Source organism: Strigops habroptila, chromosome 6, assembly GCF_004027225.2.
Source record: "Strigops habroptila isolate Jane chromosome 6, bStrHab1.2.pri, whole genome shotgun sequence".
Lineage (NCBI taxonomy): Eukaryota > Metazoa > Chordata > Aves > Psittaciformes > Psittacidae > Strigops > Strigops habroptila.
Window position 1 is genome coordinate 43,705,083 of NC_044282.2, and position 18,136 is coordinate 43,723,218.

General features: G+C 35.4%; 1 protein-coding gene across 5 annotated transcripts in view; it reads right to left on the reverse strand.

The window, feature by feature from the left end:
* The window catches only part of PXDN (peroxidasin), a 152,286-nt gene that overhangs the window by 72,478 nt on the left and 61,672 nt on the right, over nucleotides 1-18,136 (reverse strand). For all 5 annotated transcript variants that reach the window (XM_030489709.1, XM_030489710.1, XM_030489706.1 and 2 more), the window contains 4 exons: nucleotides 12,555-14,058; nucleotides 11,535-11,669; nucleotides 8,980-9,188; nucleotides 646-760 (listed from right to left, as the gene is read on the reverse strand). In XM_030489709.1, coding sequence (XP_030345569.1) covers nucleotides 646-760; nucleotides 8,980-9,188; nucleotides 11,535-11,669; nucleotides 12,555-14,058 — 1,963 coding nt within the window. The remainder of the gene's footprint in view (nucleotides 1-645; nucleotides 761-8,979; nucleotides 9,189-11,534; nucleotides 11,670-12,554; nucleotides 14,059-18,136) is intronic.

The window sequence follows — 18,136 nt, forward strand, 5'->3', positions numbered from 1 at the left end:
AAGGATCTTCACAAGAAATGTTTGCAGAACTCATTTAATTTCACTAAATTCATAAGTTTTTGATTCCCTGGAAATTGCAGGGAGCCTGCATACTTAATTTGTGACTGACATTGCTAGAGTACTTTGAGGATTATTGAGTTCTAAACAACATTGTCTGTAGGCCTACTGCTCTCCATTCCAGCTCTATTTTGATACCAGACGCAATCCCTACCATTTTCATAAAGTTTTGTGTTAGCATTATCAACACTTGGTTTCCTCCTATTTCTACAGGAGGACCTAGCAGCTCCAAGAAGTGAAGGAAATAATTTAGTTTGGTTACTGCAGCACAGTAGGAATGTGGGATTCCAAATCCCCCAAATTATACTTCATTACTGAGTTTTTTTATGAAAAGCACAGGAAGAACAAAAGCACTATACTGTGTTACTCACAAAGGGTCTTACAGAAATTTGAGCTTGAAAAAAAAAAGTGGTTTGCTGTTAGCAGATACACAGAAATGTAAAAATGAAATACATCAATCAAACTTGAGAAAGCACACGCTGGAAAAAAATGGTATGCACTTACAAAGAAATCCCTCAGTCTCCTTCCATTTTGAAAACAAATGCTTCATTCTTCTTTAAAAAAAAAAAAAAAATAAATAAATCTCACCTTACTGTTTTGGACATTTTCTTCAAGGGCTTGTCCTCTTGAAAGCTGTAATCAAGTGAACGTCTTCCCCGAAAGTGATATGAAAATGCATTAAACTGTCCTCTAGTTCTACAGTCTGAAATCAAACAAGAAATTACACATTTTAAACTACAGTATAATTCAGCAGTTATTATATTAATATGGTTTTACAGTGTCTTCTGAATTGGCTAAGGCAATTCATACATTAAGTCTGATCCCTCTGGAATCAGTTTGACAGCAGCTGAATATGTCTCATCAATACGTCTTTAAAGCCAACTGGATGCAGAGAATTTCATTATTCACAGATCAGCTATTTGGTATGAAACAAAGAAATAAAGATTATTTTCACAAATCTATCACTGCTACTTTAACTATTCTTCTGAAATTTCCACTTTTGGCTTTTAATTATTTTCTGCTTTAGGAATGGGGTAGTCACATAAGGAGGAAAACAATGACAAAAATACCAGCTTGTTGCTTCCTTGTTTATTCCAGGCATTATTATCTGTTATTCTGGGCATCTGAAAGAGAATCTTTAATTAAATCCTGGAGAACATTTGCAGACACACTTTACGAGTTGACCAGCCCCATTTCCAAATTTGAGGATTTGTAGGTGTCACCAATCACTCAGACCCTAAGACATTTTCCAACGCAGAGTAAAAACCTCAAGCCTGAAAAAACTTCTTCTAAGATCCTAAAAGGATGTCTTCATAGGATGAGGTATGACTTTCCTTCAGTTCAATTTATTTAGCCTTCCAAACACAGTGAGTAGTTGGAAGGAGTCCCATTTAAAAAAGAAAAGGAAAACAAAGAAAAACTGGACCACCACTTTGAAGAGGAGACAATGAAAAAACAGAAGTTTTCTCATTTCTGTTCACAGAAGTTTTGAAACAAAAAGTTATAATGGGCCAAGCTGCAGCAGGAACCAACAGCATGTTCACCTGTCAGAAGCAAAGAGCTTGCTAAGACAACAGAAGGGAAAGCTGAAATAGAGAATCCCATAGATGTATCCCAGCAAAGTCTGGTATTAGCAGAATGAGCCATGAAAGCAACTGAACAGGGGAAGAAGTAATTTTCCCTAATATTTCTCTTAGCTTACGCTAGAACAAATTTATTCAGAAAATCAGTAACATTTTATAAAGTATTTTTCTGGAATTTAGCAGTAGCTAGATTGAATACCTAAAGTATTCACACAAATTTTTGTACAAGTTTCAAGTCAATAAGAGCCTCAAAACACTGATGAACTGAGCAACTCAAGAAACAAATGTAAAGTTGCCCTGTGATGATACAAAATAAGTATGCTGGATTTCTTTTAATTGTATTGGATTTATATTTAAATTACACTACTACAATTGCCCTGTTAGGAAAAACTTAGTTTGTCCACAGTTTAATATAAGTTAAGATAGGTGGAGGGAAGACCGACAAAAAAAAAAAAGAAAAAAAGTACTAATTGATTTTCAGTTCAAAAAGAACATCTACATATCATTGTTGAACACAGTTTATTCAAAATTCTCTTTCCCTTTTCTTTCCTTGCAGCTTGTCCGATTCTTGAGTAAATTTATTGCCTTCCTTCTATAATAACAGCACCACCAAAGAACTAGATGATATTTACTGCCAACATGTTGTTCACTTTTCTTGTGTGTTCTGCTGTTTCTCACACAATCTTCTTGCTGCCCACTCAGAAACTAAGCTCCTTCAAACAAGAACAGATCACTGTGTCTGTGAGATGTTTGGCACGAAGGCTTTTTTGATCACCCTTAGATACTTCCAAATTTCAAATGGTGAGAAAAGGGGTCACACACTCTGAAGGGCCACTGGAGAAAGAACTAGTTTTTAGTCAGAGGAATTTTTTTCTTAAAGCAGTCTGTTGCTTAAAGTGTTTCCTGAGTGCCACAGAAATGTTAGTTTCTCTTGGAAGCAATTTGTGAAAGGTTTCGGTTTCTGCTATCCTCTTTTGTTTAATGACTGCTAAAGTCATCTTGACAATACAGATTTTTTAATTTTGTTTTTGGTACAATAACACAATAGCTCATTGTTTTTTTTCATTCCTAGGTTACTTTTTAGAAACAAAGGTCTGAAATTCTGGGAAGGTTTTACCACCTTAGACTAGTAAATAAACATATGAGAACCATATGTTCAGTGGCAGCTTCAAGTACACAGACCTGACATTTCTATAGTTTTTAAAATTCAAATATGTCAACTTGCCAAATGAACAACTCTTGTTCTTGGTTTCTGTTTCATGTGTGAGGAAGAGGATTGACACACTGAGAGATACAGGACAGAATGCTCTAGCTTTTAGAAAGCTTAAACCAAGAAGTTGATCTCTTTCTTCATTTTTAAATGACGAGTACCTTATAGCGGTAGTAGTAGGTGACAAAAATGAGACTAACATTCTACTTTTTTCAGCCTACTTAAAATTTCCCTGAATTAGCTCAACCCAGTCCAATTCATTTTCTGCACAAAAGCCGAATGTTTAAAAGCAACCTGAGAATTCTTTTTCCTTTACAGACAATGTTTTCTTCCAGAAGCTAGGTATTGTTCCACTGCAAGTGTCAAGATAATCCATTTGTATATGGAAGCCACGTTCACATCTTCAGAAAATCCCATTTTCCAGAATGTTTTAAAAATGCACCTATAATGTAAATTGGATAGAAAACCTCCTGACATTTAGAAGTATTGATCACTCTTAATTCTGAATCACTTCTCAAATTCCAGATCAAGGAGAATGAACCTAACAGTAGATTAAATCAAAACAGCTTTAGAGACTAAGGGAATGTGAAGAAAAGCACATATAATGTAACCATTGCTTCTATTTGATAACACCTCAGTTCTCTGACATTTATTGTAGTGAATTAAGTTGTTGCTACTGTAAGCACTTGCATGTATCTGAGAACTCCTGGTCATGCCAGTGGGAGCAGCAAAAGGGAGGAGAAGCACTGAAAATCTGAAATGTCAGAACATTTTTTTGGATGTTTTCATAAAGCAGCTATTTAAAAATTACACAACATAGGAAAGACTCTTCACCCAAACGACGTCCTAACTCAAAATGGTTGGTTTTGTTATTGCTAAACAGGCCACATCCTTACACATTACACTGCGCCTCTTAAATTCTCCTGTCGAATAAGACTTTCAAACAAACGATAAATTAAATGGCAGCAAAAAATGTAGTCTGTTGGTCTAAAAATCTTGCATTTTGCATAAGCATTATTTAAACATCTGGACAAAAGTAATGTTATAGAAGGCAGAAGATAAAGGTGAAAACCCAGACTGTCATCTCCCAGCTGATCTACTGTGGAGTTCTAATAACAAGGATGTTCTTTGTAGTTGACCTCGAAGCTCACAGACTGATGCTATCAAAAACTAGAAGGCTCAGACATGGTTGGGAAAGCAAATATCAAGATAATTTACATAACACAACTATATAAATTGTTACTATATGGCTAATGATAGCCTAAAGGCATTTAAAAACATATCAGATCTTTGTGATCTAAATAGGTTTTGGATGGCCTGCAGGTATATAATGAACCACCATTAGGTTCTTGACATCAAACCAAAGCAAATCCAACCACCCCAGCCGTAAAGTTAAACAGAACTAGTTAGAAAATTTTACGGATCAAAACCATGCATCTTTTGGAATATAAATATCAAATATCAGTGAGGACAAAAATTTCAGAGTGAAAATCCATGCAAATTTGGAAATTTGCAAAGTAAGAATGCTAGGAACTGACCTGCCCATTAGACTGTAAAGGTATCAGTGTCTTTAGAAAGGCAGTAACAATCCACAGGGAAGAAGGAAATATTCCAACTGCTTAGTTTTGCAGAAATCACTGAGACACTTCCATTAGGACACTTTCCTACTCATGTTTCCTTCACAGTCAATGGACATCAACACAGGAAGAGATTGCAGCTGAATTGTCCTGCGGTGGGACTTGTAACAGGCTGGGATCTTAATTCTAGGGACTCATTCAGGAGTTTGGGTTTAAATACAGTGAATGACAGCCTATTGCTTCTGTCACTTTTCACTAGGCATGGCAACTACTAACATGAGAACTCTGGTAGCAATGACAAAGTAATGACATATATTAAGTCTCCTTATTTTCAGTTTATGAATTAGAACTGCATTTTACTGATCATGGATACCTGAAAAAGATAAAACAGTCTTCGTTTGGAAGAAATATAAATAAAAATACTGTTTCTCTCAATAAAATTTGTAATCATACAGAAATGCTGGACTGTATCAAACGTGCAAGAAAAAAAAGGATGTAATACTTAAAATTACAGAGCATGGAACATTATTTTAGTAGTCAGGCATAGTCTGAATCGTTATTAAGCTAATAGACACTGTCTTTAAATATAAATTTAAATGTAAAAATATACATTTGAATGTAGAAAGCAAAAAATAAATACGATATGACAGAAGCAAACCACAAGATGTGTGTAAAGAGAAAACATATTCAGGAATAAATTGCAGCATTTTGGTACTTTGAAGAGGTTTTGGTAAAAAATTTCCATTGTCACAAAAGATCTTGCAGTCTCACACTGAGACTGCCATTAACATTTGAAAATGTTAGTCTCCTACAGCATTTAGTGCTCAGCTCAATGTTGTTTAGTATATTCAGTGAAGATAAAAGGGCATAATGACAAATATGTAGTAAGATACAATACTAGAAGTAGAAGCCAGACAATTTCTAATTTAGAATAAACCACAATCGTTAGAACAAATAGTTGATGGCTTTCTAGAAGCAACGCTTAAATCAAATGGATTCATGTGGTCAAATACAGAAACAATAGATGGCGTAATTGTTGGTCTGGTCTAAAAACGCAAGAGTTCATAAATATAGCTCTATCCTACTGGAAGGCCAGGTCTAAATGCACTTTGAGAATGTGTCCTAACTCTCCTAATGAAATTCAGTGGAATTTAAACACTTTTAATCATAATTCGTATAATGGTGTTTTCCTGAGTTGTACATGAAATGAGACAGGACATAAGTTGGTTGCTAACTGAGAACTAATTAAGAAAAATCATCTTCCTAAATCAGTTTATGTTTGTGAGGATGACTTGCATCTTGTCTGAATTACTTCCTCCTAGTTCATTGTTTGACATAAAACAAAAGGCTAAAGAAATTTTTCATTTAAATTAAAAAAAAAAAAAAAAAAAAAAAGATTCACAATGGAAAATATTTCAAACTTACATATTTGGAGTAAAAATGTGTTTACATTTCAGTCAATATGTCTGTGCACCTAATTTCTAGACTTTTTTACATAATTAATCTCAAAAAAATATTTGGTATAACCATAACAGTATGTTTATGTATGAGGGAAAAGATATTTATCATTTCTTTGATAAAAGAAATCAGAACTGAGATGATACAAAGTCAGTAACAGTAATCACAGACACATACACTCCGTACTTTAAAAAAAGCTAATAAACAAACAAACAAACTCCCCAAAACCAAAAAAGTTTTGGTTTTTTTTTTTCCTCTCCACTGGAAAGCCTGAAAAAAATAAATTGTCAAAAGTTTCTTGCTTGGCAAATCCGAAGCTTGGATGCTCTTTGCTCAAATGAAGAGCTGCTGTAAATCTGCATAATTCCTCCACCATCTCTGACAAGACAAAGAAAGGTAAAAAGTGATGGAAACGAGAAGAAAAAATTGTGTAGCTCAGTGGACCCCCTTTTTCCCACCATAAACTAGTAATTCTGTTGTATGATTCTTTAACTGAAATCTGAAGGTAATCTGGTAGTGTTATTATAAAAGGAATAATGCTCTACTTTATAAGAAATAAATACTAGCTTTACTCAAGAAATCTAAGAAGTAGATTTATGCAACTAAGAAGTTTTTCTGTTCTGCATAGGGAAAAGTATTTTGAATTGAACAAAACAGGAAGGATAACAAAAACAGATGTGTTTTTTAGCAAAGCTAAAAACAGCTGAACATACGGGTTGCTTACTAAACATATACAAAGTGCAATGAACAGTATTCTGTATTCTAAATTTTAACTTAGGATAATTTTAATTATAATCAGAAGTATTTTAAATGTGGAGAATGGTTTAACTTTTCTTCCTTTCAATATTACACAATAATAAATTCAAAGAAGAAAACCCCCAGTATGTATTTAACTTCAAGTAAATGCTGTTCCTGATTGTATGCTGTATATGCCCCTACCTCAGGGTAGTGATGAGTCCCCAGTGTCACAAAATGAAATTTTTTTTAATTAATTGATTAAGCCTGTATTTCCACAGAAAACATCACGGCCATTCACCCACACAAGAAAGCAATGCAAGCCACGCATACTTCATTTTTAATTCACTAACCTCTTCACAGACTACAATGGAGATCAGAAGAAGGGAATACAGATGGGCTTTTTTCTTTTAAAGAACACTAGTTATTTACCCTTTCTTTTGCTTTTCAGTTGTCTAACTGTACTGCATCCAGTAGCACTCTCTGGCAGTAATATTCTTGAACGAAAATACAATCTAGGTTGTTGAATGGCTGAATACTCTAAAGACTTTCCAAAGATAACATCTACTCTAGAAGGCTTAGTGATAACATAATATTTAAAGAATCAACATATAATTTCTCAGAAAAGCTTTACAATTTTTCAAATCGATATAATTAGTGTATTTGTGAAACTGTCTGTCAAGCTTCACAAACCATACTAAAGTGAACTTATCCTGATCTGAAAGAGTAAGACTTATTTGTTTACAGTAAAGCATTTGAAGAGCAAGAATTTATTTTCTCTCAGTGCTTCTGGCATATGTCAGTGTTATTTTGATGAGATTCTGGAAGACTCTGCATTAAAATTGCAACACATCAACCATATCTAGAGTTTTATAAGCTATTACCATTCATTTGGAATGCCAAACGTGGTAAATACTGTTTAAAAAAATCTGAATAACCTAAAAAAAAAAGGTAAAAGTTAGAGCAAGACCTGAATAAAATTATACCAGAGGGAAACTGTACAAGATTTCATTTATTTCTCCTAGTCTCACACAGGTAACTGATATTTTGCACCAAGTCTCCCAAGGAAGAATGTTGTTAGAGAGTGATATATTATTTGAAGAGTTGCTTACTGGACAAGACAATACAGTAGTTAGTTTAAAAGTGAAATTGTGCAGTATCTTTGAACAGTAAATCTCTATCTACTTTTTTCTTTCTTAATGATACCTATGTTTCTTCTCATGGTAAAGTCATGCTAGTTGGAGTCCTTCCTCAGTATTTACTGTATCTGTACCTGGTTGAAAGGACAATCTCCATCAGTTTACCTACTACCTTAAATTCTAAGCTATATCCCTAAAGGAGACTTTTGTCATCGGGCACAATTATATCTTACCGAAAGAGTTAAAACGATACTACTGGAAGAGTGTGACCTCTCAGAAATACAATCTACTGGTTCTTTAACCATGCATATCTTTTGACAGAATACTGAATAGCCTACTCAGCAGTAGTGAACTTAAAAGAATCAGCAGTAGAAAAGATTAAAAACTCAAATCTGGACACCCTTCTTCAGCAAATCCACAAGACACTGGTATGGAAATCTAGGTTTTTACTAGGTAAATTAGAAGACTGTAATAATTGTCAAACCAACAGTACCATTACCTTCTCTAATAAAAGCAAGTTTTTCCCAGTTAGATAATCAGAGTTCCACAGAGAAGTTCCCAAAATTCCTAAATATACTTTTTCATTTGAGTTTTGTCAAAAGAATGATAACAATACTGTAAGGAGATCTCAATAGAGAAAGGTCATTGTCCTCTGAAGCATTTTGTTGTTGATGCTGCAAATCATTCTGCAAATCTGTGTGATCTAGAAGATTCTCCTAGAGAAGGGATCTTTAACTATGTTACAGATGCAGTGAAGTCTGATGTGATCATGCTTAAAGAGAGGCCCTGCAGAAAATCTGTATGTGAGATAAAAGCCTACAGACTACCAAGGAACATGAGATTCCAGGATTGGTGTCCTATGCATCATGCAGTTAAGTAAACCCTCTTTCTGGAGGTAAAAAGTTTATTTCTGAAGAAAAACACATCACCTCACTGTCCTAACTTTTGAAGGTGATGCCAATGAACAAGAATACCTATCCACAGAAGGAAGAAAATAGGAAAACAGTTATCCACGCGATGCAATGCTCAAATCTCTGTTACATTTAGAATGTGTCTATTTAATATGTGGAATGACTGTTTTCTTAACAAAGGTTGGGCTCCAGATTTGAGTTTGCAACCTCTTAACAAAAACTGAACAAGTCGAATATCTTCTTAAAATAAAATGAACAGATGCTAAACAATGCACACATTAATACACCCAAATCCACCTGTATACAGACCTTCACAGCAATCTTGCCACATCCTGAGGTCCAGTTTAGGAATATCTTCACAGCTACTATATCCATGTGGGAATTCAGCCACCTTAAAGACATCATGTTGTACCCTGGTTATGTTGTCTCCATTGTCACACAAAACTCTGGCAAGAGATGTCTGCTTGACCTGAGTGAGCTGAGCAGGCGTAAACACACCCGGGTTCTCATACCATAACCTGTAATCTCACAGAAAAGACAAGTTTGCTAGTGAAAAAACAAAACACAGTTTGCCAGAGATATTGCAATATTAAGTATTCCATAAATCCTGTTCTCATCTTTACATTGTATTTGAGGGAGTGATCCAGATGCCACAATGTAAGTGCTTGGTGTCATTTCAGAGCTAGTTAGTGTCATGCTGACACTCTGAAAGGGCTGAAGTCCTCAACAAATCCTTTGACTTCTCTTCTAGTCCCATTTCGATGTTTTGGGTATCTTTGGATATCTAGGATGGCGCTAGACTACCAAGTGTAGGATTCTTTTAAGGTAAAGGCTTAAATTACCATAGATTTCTTTCTCCAGGTAACTTTCTTATGGATATGAAAAAAAATTGATAGAATTGCTGAGATTAGAGGAATGGTTAATCTATACTTAATTTATTATCAAGATAAGTGAGATTGTTTAATTTACCATGGAAATTTTTTTCTGTAAAACTATTTTAATGACTATACTAATTCAGGGACTTATTAATATTTGCTCAGTTAAATCATTACATCCAAGGAGGAAACACTGTGGTTTTGAGTAATTTATTTTTCATACATAAGAGGCTAAAAGCTTGTTACCAATAGAAAATATGAACAATACATTACTATGAAAAAGAAGCCAGCCCTTGGAAAATAAAATGGTTTAAGTTACTGTCCAGGATTTGAAAATATTTTACGTTTTTTAACATATAAGAATTGCTCACTGTGATACTGCTTAAATCTCACAAAATTGTAGTTATAATTCCATATTGACACTTTTCGGACCTATTTCAATCAAGAATAAGTAGGAGGCTCTTTAAACTTTATAAAAAATTCATAACAATTTCATACTAAACTTAGAAGAATGATCAATATTTTTTACCTACTTTTTATATTGTTTTCATAAGGCATTGGACAACGCCCAATGAATTTCCATGTACTAGGATCAGAAAACAGATTCTGAAATTTCCAGCTTGACATGAAGTTAGGGTCCCTTCAAATATCACTCCTTTTCCCTTCACAGGCACATTCGTTTTGAAAACAAATCTGGCAGCTTTGATCCTTTGCCTACTATAAAGGCTTTTCAAAGAAGTGCAAGTTGCTTTCATTATGTCTAATAATATTTTACTATTCACTGGCATGTTGCTTCAAAACATTTGTATTCTTCAGATAGCAGAATCCCATTTCCTCAATATTCAATTTTTCCCTACAGTTTGTAGATACCGTTTCAGACAAGGAAATAAAAAAACCCAAACTAGTATCATTACCCCATTGTCACACAAATAGGAGGTACTTGTCTCCAGCAATGTGGAGCTCATACTGCATATATTTCTCCATTTAGTTCCTCTGCCTCCAGGCATGAGAGTTTTATGTTTCACAGCTTAATTTTTAAACAGATTTTATGTAAGAAAGAAAGCTGATTTTTTTAAAAAAGCATACGAAAGAGGCGTGTGTTATTGACTAGAGAAATAAAAAAGCCTTTATACTATTTTAAGTAGCAATTTTATAACTTACATAAAGTAAATAACATTAGATAAAGTGAATCGAATCCAACTTCCTAATTCTTCCTGTTTCCCTTTCACTAGGACGGGACTAATCAGCATAACTCTTTCTATTCTCATGCCATGCAAAAAACCAAGATTCGAGGTCACAAATTATGTTAAAATGAGGGAAATGTTGATTTTCAGATTCCAGATGAGTGTGCTGAAAATATGCAAAGGAAATCTGGCTGCTGTAACAATACAATGACTATTGTCTTATTTCAGGTACTGTAGAAACAATAAATAAGAAATTCCTCATAATGTGCAGGTAATGTAATTTAAGAACAACTATCAAATCATATTCTTTGGGATAACCTCTTGCTTTTGAAACTCCTTTGGTGCACATACTTATACTCTTTTGATACATATGAAACATATGTATTTCAGTTTTACATAGTGATAGACACTTTTCTCAAGTAACACAAATAGTGAAAGTGTCTCAACCAGCATAATTCCTTTTCCAATAAAGTAAATACCAATGAAAGGATATGAGAAAAATCCACTTTTCAGGAAGATAAATGACTTGAATAACTGGTGAAAGGAAACTCTGCATGTGTTGGATGTGGTGTTTTTTGCAGATCAGTATGACATATTCACCATAAAAATAACAGATTTTTAAAACAGATTAATCTGACAATGTTTTAAACCTGTATTCTTGATCTTTCAATTATATATTAAAATGAGATTTATATATACATAAATGAAAATAAAATGCAGTTTGATTTGGAAACAAGACATTGCAACTGTTATTCAGCATCCTTAATTTCAAATCAATGTTGATTTCCATGGTATTTCAATTTACCTGTCTCCATTTCGAATACGCCTAAACTGCGTACTTAACAGACACATCAAAGTTGGCCCTAGTCGGCTCCCTGGAATTAAGTCTTCTACCATTAGAGCTGGAAATAGGTCTACGTTCAGTGGGGAACCATACAACCTATAAACAGAAAACCATAAATATTTAGTATTAAATATTTTACAAAATAACCAGTATATGGTAAAACTAAGGGCAAGAGATATGAACAACACACAGTAAAAATGACAGTGATAATACTACATCTTTTGTGAACAACCTATGGGTGTATACATAAGAAATCCAGCAATGTAGGTTGGATAATGAGTAATATCACAGGTGTCTACAAGCCCACCCCACAATTTCCTTTCTCCTAGTAGCTTTCTTTTGATTTCTTGGAACTGTTTCTTTTTCAATAGCTTCTCTTTCCTGCCTCTCTGTTGACTTTTTATTCTACTGTAGCTGAGATTAATTCTCTGTCTTTGATTTTGTGTAGATAAGATAAGGATGGCAGGTAGCCAAAGACTTATTTTCAAACACTAAAACTTGAACAACAGGTTACTGGTAGTGAAGGATGTCCACATGAAAGTACCGTTAACAATACTCCCATTTGGTTTAGTGTACAGAATGGCTGGAACAAAACATGTAAATACTGGCATGAGACTGGCATTAATATGATCTAACATTGAAATAACATTCATATTTAACAGCATCTATAAAAACAGACATTTTAAATTAATAATTTCCTGAACACATATAGTGCATATTAATTTCTCATTGTTCACAGAGATGTAGAAGTGAAGAAATGATCTGCATGTGGGAATTTTCCACATCTATTTTCTGGTATGGATGGAAGTTTCTTAAAAAATCCCTTTATCCCTTTCTTGATAAATATTTTCTTCTGGTATGGACGGAAGTGTCTTAAAAAATCCCTTTATCCCTTTCTTGATAAATATTTTCCTTTAGATAAGACATTTAGCTACTATTTTTGCATGCACATTTAGATAATTTTCTTCACCTCAGGCTCACCTGCTAAGTTTCTCCCTGATTTCAGGATTCTTAATTTCATTTTTCAGATCTTCAAAAGTCTGAGCTGAAGAAAGATTACAGTAAACTCTAAAATCATGGTAGGGAGGAATTCCATGATCTCTGCCTCTCTGAATATTCATAGCTGCCAGATCTAAAGCCACAGTACGTGCCATGGAGAAGAGTCTTTCTGTTAATTCTGTATTGAGTAATTGTGATGGGACACGCATCTTACCAGCAACACCAAACAATCCCCTTAGAAGTGGATCAATGCCTCCTTCATTTACAATCCGAAATGGAGAGAAGAATGCCTTATGAAGAGGTAGATGGCCTTGTGGAATAGGTTCAAAGTTTTCATCCAGTCGATACAGAAAAGGATTAATGAGTGTGTGACCAAACCTAAAAGCGGCAGTTGCAAACTCATTAGTTATGCCAGAATTAACACTGGGATCATAACCCTTATATTCGCCAAGCATCTTCATGCCTACCTCTCCAAAGATCTTAGGTAGCCAGTGGCTAAACGTTATGTGTTGCATTTCTGCACCAACAATTTTGCGTGTTTCATGATATATTGTGTCACCATCCCAGTGTGGATTGAGTTTCAGTAGCTCTGTGGCAATTCTGTTGTGTTCTCTAAACCACAATGTGTGGATGCTGGTAAGACCCAGCTGTTCGTTAGAACGCTGATCACCAGCTAAAAAGCAGGGAATTGGGCTCTCATTTTCATCTCTCATACATTCAGTCGGTGGGCCAGTAGCAAATGGAAGAAGGGACTTTCCAGACCTCTGTACAATGCCCTGTCTCAGAAGACCCCTTTGACTCGCAAAGTCTCTGATTTCTAGTGCTTCATGGTCCGAACTGCCATACACATTGGACGCATCGATGTACGAAGTCAGCTGGTTGATCTGTTCTCGTGGGTACACAGAATTCATCAGGAGAGATGTCATGCCACTTCCACAAACTGGACTGGAGCGTACAAAAAACATGCAGCGTGCACCATTTCGAACTCTGGGATCATTTGGTGGTATCATGATTGAAAAGCATGGAGGATCATTTGTACAAACTGAACTGCAATGCTGACCATCTGAAAACCTGGCCTCACTTAGGGCAGCCACGGTGAGGTCAAGATCATGGTCAAGAAACTGACCCCACTGCATGAGCATGTGAGTGTACTGGTCATCAGGAGTTATTGTTTCCGTTCCGATCAGAGTAGTTGAAACCAAGCGAGGCATTGGGAGCGGGTAGCCATTAGAGAGCCTCTTGGGTTCAATTCCCCGAGGCAAATTAAATCCGTTTTCATAGACTGACTTTAACAGACGTTCAAAGGCTGTCAGAGAAGCGCCCCACATGGGATGCTGAAGGTTGTTGCATGTTCCATCATGTGTCCTGTACTTCTGGTGGAAGCACATATCTGAGCAGTTGTTCACTCGTCGATGGGCTGTACAGCCTGAGAGATTAGCTATCAGATTCAAGTACTGTGGGGATACAAGATCATTATAGTGATAACCTGAAACCAGAAGAGAGACAGAGAGAAAGTCAAAGACTTTATAGACTCAGAGTCGCCACAGATCACAAATTTATTTGAAATGTTATTTTATTATTTTGCATTTCCCACCAGATTTAATATTCCTATTGTTTAAAAAGAACAATAATAACCACACACGTGTACTAGAGCATTAGGTCATTTGAGCACCAACCACTATTAGGTCAGGAGGGAACTTCGTAAAAATCCAATTCAACTACAATTTTTACAAAATGTTCACAAAAAGAGCTCATTACTTCTCTGTCACTTAAGAAACAGAGATCTTTTCAGAAATAAAAGCCTCTTATTAAGGCAAATAGGAAATTTTCCCCATGTTAGTAAAACCATTTTAAAAACTGTCAGTAACATTTACAGGAATTTCGACTTTATCATTTGAGACTTGATAATTCACTGAATATTATTATTCGTTTTTTTATTACAGTGAAAGTTGCAGAATTTTAAGGAAAAAATAATAATAACTAAAAAAAAAAAATAAAGAAAAACCCACAAAAGAAAATAACCACAGCCAATGTAACTAGGCAATCTCCAGGACAAGTGGTGTGGTGTAACTCATATTCACATTATCCAGGACTAGTTTCTAAAGAGAAATGGTGCTCATGTAATACTTGCTACAGGTTTCCTCTGCAAACCACATCATTCATCTCTGGGACTACAATACTTATTGCTTTCCTGCATTTTTTCTCAGTTCATAGAAAAAAAATATATACCAAATATATACTGTAATTCGTTACAATTATGTTTTTATAACTTCTAACTAAGGCTATGTGTTGCATGATCTCTGCTGTGGTATGACAGCATGTGGAAGGATTGAAGACCATAAGGCTTCCTAGTACCATATTGGGTGACTGCATATAGCAGAACAGCCAGGCTGCGCCTTGTCCATGCTGCCTATTAGGAGACACTCTAAAAGTGATTTTTTTCCTAGAAATACTTGGGCTTCATTTCAGGGGGGAAAAAAAAAAGTTATTAATTTCAGCTATATCTACATTATCAACTTGTTCAGACCAACAGAAATGTGTCTGTAGATTGAAATTTTTGATGCTGTGAAAGACATCCCTACTGTATCCATTGTGCAATAGTAGCAGGCTTCCTTCAGAAAAGCTTTAGTTTGTACTCCTGGACTGAATGTTGCCCTGGACCACATTTTCGCTTAATTTAAGAAGAATCTACACTGTTCAAGATCATACCACAATTCACACCAAAGCACAGTAAGTGGGGGCAACTGGGAGATTCACTTCAAATGGGCCCTGCTGACCCAAGGCATAGACACATCTTGAGTGATTAATGGATATACAGTGTGGATGACTGAGGTTCCGGGATCCAGGAGAGAGGCCAGAATTGGAATATTTGGCAATGCAGTTGTACCTTTAGCTAACTAGGAGCCATCATACACAATGGTTCTTGATCTGGAAGGCTTGCAGTCAAGAATAAAATCGAACAAGTAGAATAAAGGCAGAAGATAAAAAGGAAATGTGTGAGCATACAGTGGTCCTGTGTTCCCACTATGATCTAATAACTCAAGAATATGAACTGAATGCAGTTTTTGCAAGAAGTTGGTGCAGGCTAATTGCACACAGTTGGGAAATGTTCCTTTCAGTCCAGAGCGCAGTCCCAGCGTGCCTGCAAAGACTCTGACCTTCATCTACATTCAGCAATAAAAATGTGTGCTAGACACACTGGCTCTCTGCCAATTTCTACAATGCAGGGCAATTTCAAACAAACCACCTACAGCACCTCTTTGTCTTTCCCTTCAAAGGGACTGGATTGCTCAGAGCTGCTTAGCTGGGACAGGACCTGTGCTCAGTCAGGGGATCTGTTTTCTCACCCTCAGGCTACATGTAGTCTGCATGGTTTACAAGTCAAAGCAAAGATATTAGAGAACCTAGTGCTTGCATTAGACAAAACTAACCTGTTCTTGTAGACATACATAAATTATTTTATGGAATGCTACAGACCAGGAAAAAGAAAAACAAACCACAGATCAAACCCAGTAAGTGCCACTGAGTAATGCAGCAAAATACACTCTTTAAAGATATTACCGATTACATATTATAATTTGCTGGCTGCTAGGGCAGTTTAATTCTGAAACTACACTCAGAAAACACATCTTCTTTATAATAACAATCCTTTTAAAATCATGTTCATTCATCATGGTGTTCTTTCCTTATGATCATTATTCATGTAGTCTTTACATAAATATTCGTGGTTGTCCCTGGTTGCCACCCGCATTTCTGAAATCAAGTTGTTAGCAAAACTCAAGCATGAATGTTTTGGGTGGAATGGCCTTCATTCACTACCAATTTAAAACAAAATATTCAGCTTCTCTGTTTAGAAGTTCAGGTGGGATCCATAATCTATGGATTACATTGGATGGCTTTCTGAGCAGAGTGGAGGCTACCATAAATGACAGCCTCAGACCCTTAATTACTCCTTGCGCTGCAGGCACAAACTCTGGCTCTGCTTTCCAAAAGGCTGGGTGATGAGCATTTCTAGTGCTTAGAAGCTAGCTAGCTAAATTCACATAATACTAGCTATATTTTTTTCAAACTGCAAGGAAGTTGTTTCGTAGAGTCATAGAAATATTGATTAGAAGGGACCTCTTACCCAGATCAAGCTCCAGCCTAAAGCAAAGCTGTCTCCAGCACTGGATCAGCTCAGCTGTACCCCTGTCCAGCAGGCTTTAAAACCTTTAAGGACTGAGAATCCTCAGCCTTTTTGAATAAGTTGTTCCAGTGCTGCACTGGCCTGCTGGTGAGAAACTGTTTCCTAACATTCAATCTGAACCTCCCAAGCAGCAATTTGTGGCCATTCCCCTTGTTACAGAGTCTGGCTCTGCAGAGGAAAATTTGGCTTCAAGGTCTTTCCTTGGGATATTCCAAGATTTTACATTTAAAAAGGTCTCTGAATGGGAAATTGTCAAGTTTCTCAATTGTTCCCAGTGCAGAAGTGCTAACTAACACCTTTAATTGAAATTTGATTATTTGAAATAAAACCAAATAAGGACAAATATAAGTATTAAAATCTGAGTTAAGGCTATTTAAATGAAAACAGATCTATTTCACTATTGAAGTTTCCCCTAAAAGACAGGTTTTTTACGAATTTTGTAAGGCTGAGAAGGAAGCTCTGGTTGTGAACAGAATTTCCAGTATCACAGAAAGTTGCCTGATTTTGTGTTCATTAATTTGTATTTTTATGCCTTAATGCCAATGCTTGGTAAACTTTAGGTGATTGAATTTCACTATTATAAATACTATTGAAAAGTAGTCAAGCAATTCTCACACACCAGATTTCATATATTCCTAGTATTATATCCAATATGCTTACATATTCATCTAATCAGTGAACCAAATTAAATAAGGTTGCCTTTATAAAATGCAAGTCTTCAAAGAATTTTGAACAAGATTTTGTGGTAAACTATTAATCACAAATTATTTACTCAGCTCTAAAAATGAGTAACAAGCTTCTTTTACTAGCAAATGCTACAGTACTCTACAAAGCTTGCAGTCTTTGGTCTTATAAATACTTGCCTAGTTCACAGTGAGAGTTAAAGTTTTTGGAAGTTGCAATAAATACTCAATTATAAACATCAAAAAGAATATAATAAGTAAAAATATTTCCTCCAGATTTTCAGTGTAGCTTTTGGCTATGTCTCAAGTCTCAAAAGCTCTCCTAAAACTCTATCATTATTTCCAAATGCTTCAGCCTTGTGTCTCAAGCCTAACCACACACATATCTACACACATTAGTTGTACATGCTCCAGCTGGACTTCCATGAATTTGAACTTGGACTTTTCTACTAAAAAGTAAAAGTATTAAACCTAACATTTTTTTGCTATTTACAAAAAGCAGCAAAAAACTGTATTTCCCATTACACCAGGTAATTCTTTGATAAAGGAAACAATTAATTAGCTTAGTTTGACACGAACTTAAAAAATGGGTGGCAAATGATATTTTTAATACTATTGTGGTACATGCAGAAACCTTGGTTTGTAAAGCATACAAATCCTTCTTGTTATATCATCTTTTCTCCTTCCCAAGGCAC